The 8,465-nt window shown below is 46.0% G+C and overlaps 1 protein-coding gene across 1 annotated transcript; it reads right to left on the bottom strand.

Moving 5' to 3' along the window:
* Positions 1 to 1,224: 1,224 nt before the first annotated feature.
* On the bottom strand, positions 1,225 to 2,518 carry TCIM (transcriptional and immune response regulator). The gene has a single exon (XM_028741511.2). The coding sequence runs from the start codon at positions 2,388 to 2,390 to the stop codon at positions 2,103 to 2,105; it is 288 nt and encodes a 95-aa protein (XP_028597344.2). The 5' UTR covers positions 2,391 to 2,518; the 3' UTR covers positions 1,225 to 2,102.
* Between the last annotated feature and the right edge of the window lie 5,947 nt (positions 2,519 to 8,465).

The raw sequence follows: 8,465 nt of genomic DNA, 5'->3' as shown, positions 1-8,465 counted from the left end.
AATCGTGCCGCGGCAGGAGGCCCCATCAGCTAAAGTGGTGCTTCAGGTTAAGAACAGTTTCAGGTTAAGAACGGACCTCCAGAACAAATTAAGTTCTTAACCCGAAGTACAGTACTGTACAACAAAGGAGGTTGCTCTGTGCTAGAGGGCAAATGGGTGTGCCCCTTTCCTCGCCTGGCTGGGAGTGAGAAATACAAAAAGCTAGAGTTGTGTGTGATAGCTGGAAACAGGCTGCAGGCAGAAGCAGAGAGTGAGAACCGTGCTTGATTTCTGTTTGAATCCTAGACTGTGGCTATGGGAGAAGCAAGACCTTTAACACACCAGTTAATGCTGGTTAAAGCCCCTCCATTGTAGGCTCAAGTTGTACTGTTGTTGTTGTTGTTTAGTCGTTTAGTCGTGTCCGACTCTTCGTGACCCCATGGACCAGAGCACGCCAGGCACCTCTGTCCTCCACTACCTCCCGCAGTTTGGTCAAACTCATGCTGGTAACCTCGAAAACACTGTCCAACCATCTCGTCCTCTGTTGCCCCCTTCTCCTTGCGCCCTCCATCTTTCCCAGCATCAGTGTCTTCTCCAGGGAGTCTTCTCTTCTCATGAGGTGGCCAAAGTACTGGAGCCTCAGCTTCACAAACTGTACATATGTGCAAATAAACCATATATCCCAGAGACACTGAGGTCTCCCCTGTGCCTCATTCTAAGGGAACCAGGCCCTGGGTAAGTAGCTGGAACCTCTGGAAACCCTCAGCACTTAGAGACTGGGGTGGCAGGTAGATACTACATTAACTACGGTACTTTGTACAATAAAAGCTGAAAAGATCCACTGATAAAATTCTGCCTCTGGGGCCAATTACCTGAATGCATGGTCACCTGGAAGAGTCTGCAAACTAGAAACTTTTGCCCCTAACCTCTGGTGCACTAAAGTTCCTGATGCTTCTCAATAGTAAACAGAATGTGCTTTGCACATGCTCAGAGGCACTCCTAGCTCTGTTCTACACAGTATTTCAGAGCTGAGCCCTAGCACTGTAAATAAATTCTAGGATTAAGCCCTGGTCCTAGATGGGAAACCTGTGACCCTCCAGATATTGTGAGACTTTAGCATTCATCACCCCTAGCAAGCATGGACAACAGTTGAGGGAGTAAGTAAAAAGGGGGTGGAGAATGTAGGTGCCATGGATATGCCATCCCTATTTTTGGTTGCAGTAAAGCATTTCAAGCCAAGCGCACTTATACCAACTTTATAATTTATTTGCTCTGAATGTGCAATAAATCAATGGGAGCATTACTTACAGCATTATTATAAAATATCACCATAGCTGGTTGCCAGTTAAATTCTTTACAAAAAGTAAAAAAAGTAAAAAATGCCATTGATGCAAAAAAAGAACTCAATGTTCCAAAGAGAATTTAAGTCTGTTCAATCAGTTCAGGACAAAACTTTACATTTAAACAACAACAACAACAAAAACATATTTCGTGCAATTAGTTGAACAACCCACTTCTGCTTGTAAAAGTCATTGTAAGACTAACAGAGTTGCTTCATGCATCCTGAAACAAAGTTTGCTCTGTGAACTGCACGTAGTGTGAACTGCACGTAAACAAAAGAAAGCACGTACTTTAAACACTAAGATGGTGTGTCTTTTCAACAAAAGCAAACGGGCAGTTACTGATCATTCCCCATTCCCTTTTGTTCCAGAAGAAAGCAGGGAGCTCTTCTGGCTTATGGAAGGCTTTGCACATTCAATAAAGAAGTGTCAGGACAGATTGCCAAACAGACAGCTAAAGAAGGAAAATAATCTAGTCTCTCATTAGCCAGGAAAAGTTGAGTCTGAACCAGTGACTGTTTCACCGCCTGCTCCATCCCCGTGACTTGTGGCTGGATTTCTCAGTTGTTCACAGGCCGATTCCCTTACTCACTCCAGCATGCAAGTTTGAGTCAACCAAGGAAGTCTTTTGCTGTGAACTTTGAAGTGTGCAAAAATGGGGCTGAATGCCAGCATCTCTTGCCACACCAGTTTCAAAGCAGCCGGAGGTGCTCTTGTTCAAAAGTGAGGAGTCTGGCTGAATAACTTTGCTCCTTTCATCCCGTCCTCTCTTTTAAAGGAGCCTCAGTGGACTTTGATGGTGTGTTTCCCAAACTTCAGGAACTGGAAGAGTTTCTCTCTTGTCCTCTGCTTCAAAGCCATGAGCGACCTTGCTTTCTCCTCCAGGTCCTGGTCGGTGGCCAGGATGATCTTGGCCCTTTCCTCTGCTTTCTGGTCCCCGGAGTCCCTGAAGAGCTTCTGCAGTGACTCTTGATCCAGGCTTTCAAAGATGTCGGCCACCCCTTTCTTGCGCAAGGCCGTGTCAAATCGATAGCCGTGGACAGAAGGACTCACCCGCAAGGAGCTGGACATGCTGCCCACCTGAGGGTTCCTCGTTGCTTTCGCAGATGTCACAGGGCAGCAACGGGATTTGCCTTGGAGTCTTTCCCTGGAGCTCCTGCAGAGAACTCTCAGTCTGGGCAGGGCTATTTAAAGGCAATTCTGAGCAAAACCTGGAAGCAACGCTGAAGGCTCAAGTTACACCAATGACATCAGACTGTGAGCACAACGCCCAGTAACCACAGAGGCCAGATTAACAGTGAAATTGCCGGGGTCTCTTGTGTTGTGACTGCTCCTTCTGCAATGAGGCATTGCTTATCAAATATAGGTACAGTATTTGGTCTGAAGGGTTTGGTCATTTTTCCCCAGAGTATTTAGTTAAGAGGCACTAAATCAAGGCAGGCTTGTGAAAGTGATTTAAAAAACAAATCTATTTTATCCAAATGTTAACATGAAACATGGGCATAGCCAGGGGGGCAGCTGCCCCATCAAGTAAATAAATAAAAATAACTAACTGACCATTTGCATTGAAGATAATTTGGTTCTGCCCCCCCCCCCCCAATGCCTACCTCTCCTAAAATAAATCCTGGCTATGGCCATGACATGAAATGTGTTATCACCATGCCAAATGAAGGCTAGGCATTTTAATCTGCATCACCCCCATGTCCTGTTCAAGCTGCATGAAGGTTTATAGTTAAACACAGATTTCATAATATATTTTATTTATAAATGTGCTTTTTAAAGCATGCTTTGATTATTTGTGTGTGCCAGTAACTGCATGAGAACCAGTGGTGGCACCAGAAAATATTTTTGTGCATTGGGGAGGCACAGAAGAGTCAAGGTAAATTTCTAGGTCCGTGAGATGTTCTCTGAAAGAAAAAGATTAGTATGACTTACCGTAAGTCTGGCAAGTGTGGGGGGAGAACTTGTCCCCTGCCTTCCCCCTGATGTTGCTCATAATAAGAACATTTAGGAAGTGTGAAAACCAGCTGATAATTGTGTTCCAACGTGCATATTATGAAGGATGCACACATCATGTCATTTTATACAGTTAGCGACCGATTTGCATGGGGATTACGTTCCTGACTCCCGTGCATGTCGGAAAACATGGGCATAGCCAGGATTTTTGTGGGGGGGGGGGAGCAGAACCTTAGATTTGTATTGATTTTTATTGATTTAGGGGGGGCAGCTGCTTGGCTATGCTCATGTTGAAAGGGCCAGTGTAAGGCTGCCCCATCCTGCTCCTGTCCAACCCCTTTTTGTGATGTTTTGGGGTCATTTCCGGGTTCAGTGCAATGCAGTCGCTCACATATCAGATGCTCCCCAAACAGTTGCTGCCTGTATAGGAGTTCATGGTTAGTTGATACTTCAGCATCCAGGGACATATTTTGATTCTATATACATTAAATCCTGTTGGGATGAGCAGACATGCCCAGAAGATTCCCTGGTACACTGGGAATAACTGCTGCTTGTGCATATATATTGTGCATATATACCTCACAGGGCTGTTGCAAAGATATAAAGGGGGATGGGGAGGATAATGTTCACAACTTTGAGCTCCTGGGAGGAAAAGCAAGATAAAAACATGCAACAACATACAACAAATACTCGAAGAGCATGTGCAGTTTCACAACTCTCAGTAAAACACATACTATCAATTTGGAAACCTTTATAAGCAAAGTAAGTGTCCTTGTGGGACGCGGGTGGCGCTGTGGGTAAAAGCCTCAGTGCCTAGGGCTTGCCGATCAAAAGGTCGGCGGTTGGAATCCCCGCGGCGGGGTGCGCTCCCGTCGTTCGGTCCCAGCGCCTGCCAACCTGGCAGTTCGAAAGCAGTCCCGGGTGCAAGTAGATAAATAGGGACTGCTTACTAGCGGGAAGGTAAACGGCGTTTCCGTGTGCGGCTCTGGCTCGCCAGATGCAGCTTGTCACGCTGGCCACGTGACCTGGAAGTGTCTCCGGACAGCGCTGGCCCCAGGCCTCTTAAGCGAGATGGGCGCACAACCCTAGAGTCTGTCAAGACTGGCCCGTATGGGCAGGGGTACCTTTACCTTTACCTTTAAGTGTCCTTGTATTGAACTCTGGTCTATAGGAGTCATAACTTACTCCTGTTATAGCGTGTTTGATGATTTTATGATTGTATTTGCTGATTTTGTATTTTATATTTTTATTTTATGGTTATTATTATTACTGTGTATTAATAACTAACAGCCCAGTGGTGACAAACAGACCAGTGGGCAGGGAGAGAGACATGGAAAAAATAGGGGACATTGCATTTTTACCATTTTTTTCAGTAGGAAGGAAGCCTCATCTATTTAAAGGAAGGTATGCTGAGTATAACATACCAAAGCCAGCTGGTTGTGTTTTATACTTAGAGGCAGCACTCTTGGGGAGTGAATGAAACAATGTCGGCAAGGAGCAGTGCTGTGTGGGTTGCCAGTACCCAGGTTCACATGGGGGGGGGGGGAGCGGATGGAGTATGCATGCACATTCAACTGCCTAACAGCATCTGTGTCACCCAGGAGATCGCAGACATGGAGATAAGAAAAGAAGGGTTATTCCATTGTCTGGAGAGATCACTTCCTGGTTTCACATGCAGAAGCCATTTTCAATGGAGCCCAGCAACAGAAGCATGCAGCTGTATTGAGGCAGCACCAGGTGTTGAATTTTTGCATCCCTAACAATTTTGTGCCCAGGGCAGCTGCCCCTGTGTCCCCCCCACCTTACCCTCCAACATTTCTCTGATAGGGATTATTATTATTATTATTATTATTATTATTATTATTATTATTATTCCCCCCATATCTGACTGGGTTGCCCCGGCCACTCTGGGTGGCTTCCAACATAAGTAAAAACTTAATAAAACATTAAACATTCATAAACTTCCCTATACAGGGCTGCCTTCAGATGTCTTCTAAAGATAGTATAGTTACTTAGCCCCTTGGCTCGGGGACTACATAACTCCATGATCGAAGAAAATAGGGATGTCCTACCATTTCCTCAATGAAAATAGGGATGTCCTAAGGAAAAGTGGGACATTCTGGGATCAAATCAGAAACCGGGACAGCTTATGTAAATCTGGGACTGTCCTTGGGGGGTCTGCAAGGAGAAAAATACTTACGCAAACATGCCCCAACTCCTCTTTTTCTTCTCCATGTCAGGATCAGTGAGGGAAAGGCTAAAGGGGGCAAGGGATAATGTTTGCCTTACCTTACAGGACTGCCTCCTGATCCCACAACTATCCTCAGCAGCTGCTGCCCATGATCCAACCACTGGTAGCAGCCTCTTGCTCTCTCCCTCCCTGCCCAGATTCAGGGCATGATTTAGGACAAGGAAGGAGTTCCCACCACCCTAGAACCTGCCTGGGTTGTCTAGTGGTGGTGGCTAGAGTGCCCTCAAACAAAATAAACCCTTATATGGCAAAGGGACCAGAGCTTATATGTCAACCTGCCCAACCTGGAGCTATATCACAGCTACATCTGAGGGGGTACAAGTTCCTCACCCCCGGGCAAGGCTAGAAATTTGTTCTCTGTCAAGCCAAAAGCTTGGGACCCAGCTCCTGACTTAGAGTTCCAGCAATAAGCTATTCCAAGAAGAAATTCACAGTACTTGTGGCAACATGGGCATTTCCACTGACTCAGCACATCAGGAGTTTGCTATGCTTCCCCTACATTTCAACGAAACATCCCAAAATGATTTAACAGACCAAGACGCCACTCTGGCTGGCTCCTTTGCAAGGATACTAGAAGGACACACGGAGGGCCTGGCAGGCAGAGGGGTGGGTAATGCAGACTGGCGGTGGACCACTGTGACCGACATCTGTGTCTGCTTCCTGCTATTCATATTATGACGCTAGCAGAGAGCTGCTAACAATGAAAGCCAGGCAGTTGGATTCCCTGGCTCTGCAGCCAAGCATTTTGACTTCCTCCAACACCCAGGTTTGGCCTCTTTGTTTGTCTTTCTACCTCATGAAGAGGATCACGTTGTTTGCTCAATCAGAAGATGCTCTTTTACTAGCCACTGTGCAACCCCTCCAGGTTTATATCTTTTTATTTCTTTATGGAACACAGGAAGCCTCCTTATGCCAAGTCAGACCATGAGAAAGCCTCACTGGGGTTTCAGAAAGACTTTCTCCAGGCCCACCTAGATATGTCAGAGACTAAACTGGCTGCCCCACTCTTCCCAGATTTATCTCCCTATATCATTATTTAATGTTTTTACATTCTGCTTTTCATCAAAGTGGTTTACATAAATAAATCATAGCACTGCAAATAACAAAACCCTCTTATTTTGGCATAAGAATCTGTAGATCTGGCTATTGCAGAGAAAATAACTCACAAATTATGTGTTTATAAGAAGACATTTCTATGCCATTTGGGGGGGATTTCATTTCTTATGTGTCAGATACAAAAAACTCTATTCCCCCACCAAATCATGAGATATGGCTTTCCTGATGTATCTTATTTATTTATTAAACTTTCATACTGCCCTATACCCGTAGATCTCAGGGTAGTTCACAACATAAAATTACAACATAAAATTGCATACTTTTATTTTTCTACATTATCTACTGTCTGTGAGTTCCAGCTGAAAAAAGCCCTGCCTTGTGTAATTATTATTATTATTATTATTATTATTATTATTATTATTATTTACCACTTATGCCCCACCCATCTGGCCGGGCCTCCCCAGCCACTATGGGCAGCTTCCAACAGAATATTAAAAACATGATAAAACATCAAACATTAAAAACTTCCCAAAACAGGGCTGCCTTCAGATATTTTCTAAAAGCCAGGTAGTTGCTTATTTTCTTGACATCTGATCGGAGGGTGTTCCACAGGACAGACGCCACTATCATGAAGGCCTTTTGCCTGGTTCCCTGCAACCTCACTTCTTGTAGTGAGGGAACAACCAGAAGACCCTTGGCGCTGGACCTCAGTGTCCGGGCTGAATGATGAGGGTGGAGACGTTCCTTCAGGTATACTGGGCCGAGGCCATTTAGGGCTTTAAAGGTCAGCAGCACCAACATTTTAAATTGTGCTCGGAAATGTACTAGGAGCCAATGTAGGTCTTTCAGGACTGGTATTATATGGTCTCGGCGGCCACTCCCAGTCACCAGTATAGCTGCCACATTCTGGATTAGTTGTAGTTTCCGGGTCACCTTCAAAGGTATCCCCACATAGAGTGCATTGCAGTAGTCCAAGCAGGAGATAACTAGAGCATGCACCACTCTGGTGAGACAGTCTGCAAGCAGGTAGGGTCTCAGCCGGTCTACCAGATGGAGCTGGTAGACAGCTGCCCTGACACAGAAGTGACCTGTCCATAGGCAGCTGTGAGTCCAAAATGACTCCCAGGCTGCGCACCTGGTCTTTCAGGGGCACAGTTACCCCATACAGGACCAGGGAGTCCCCCATACCTGCCCAACCCCATCTCCCAAAAACAGTACTTCTGTCTTGTCAGGATTCAACCTCAATCTGTTAGCCACCATCCATCCTCCAACTGCCTCCAGGCACTCACACAGGACCTCCACCACCTTCACTGGTTCCAATTTGAAAGAGTATTATCTGCATACTGGTGGACACCCAGCCCAAACCCCATGATGATCTCTCCCAGCGGATTCATGTAGATGTTAAAAAGCATGGAGGAGAGGACAGAACCTTGAGGCACCCCACTAGTGAGAGCCCAGGGGTCTGAACACTCATCCCCCACCACCACTTTCTGGACACAGCCCAGGAGGAAGGAGAGGAACCACTGTATAACAGTGCCCCCAGCTCCTAGCTTCCCTAGAGTATGCCCCACGGAGTATGCCCCACGGAGGACCTTAAGGTCCATAAATAGCAACACCTTAGAGGTCCTGGGCCCTAAGGAAGTTAGATTAGCCTCAACCAGAGCCAGGGCTTTTTCAACACTGGCTCCGGCCTGGTGGAACGCTCTGTCTCATGAGACCAGGGCCCTGCAGGATCTGATTTCTTTCCGCAGGGCCTGTAAGACAGAGTTGTTCCGCCTGGCCTTTGGCTTGGAGTCAATTGGATTCCCTCCCCCCTCTTTCTTTGTTCCTTTCTCCTCCTGTGATGAGGCTGCATTTTAATGTTTTAATGTTGTTTTTAATTT

This window comes from Podarcis muralis, chromosome 7, assembly GCF_964188315.1.
Source record: "Podarcis muralis chromosome 7, rPodMur119.hap1.1, whole genome shotgun sequence".
NCBI classification, from domain to species: domain Eukaryota; kingdom Metazoa; phylum Chordata; class Lepidosauria; order Squamata; family Lacertidae; genus Podarcis; species Podarcis muralis.
Note: the sequence above shows the minus strand (reverse complement) of the source record. Positions and strands in the feature narration are given on the sequence as shown.

Coding starts and splice junctions, on each gene's coding strand:
- TCIM (XM_028741511.2), bottom strand. CDS start 2,390: ATGTCCAGCTCCTTGCGGGTGAGTCCTTCTGTCCACGGCTATCGATTT.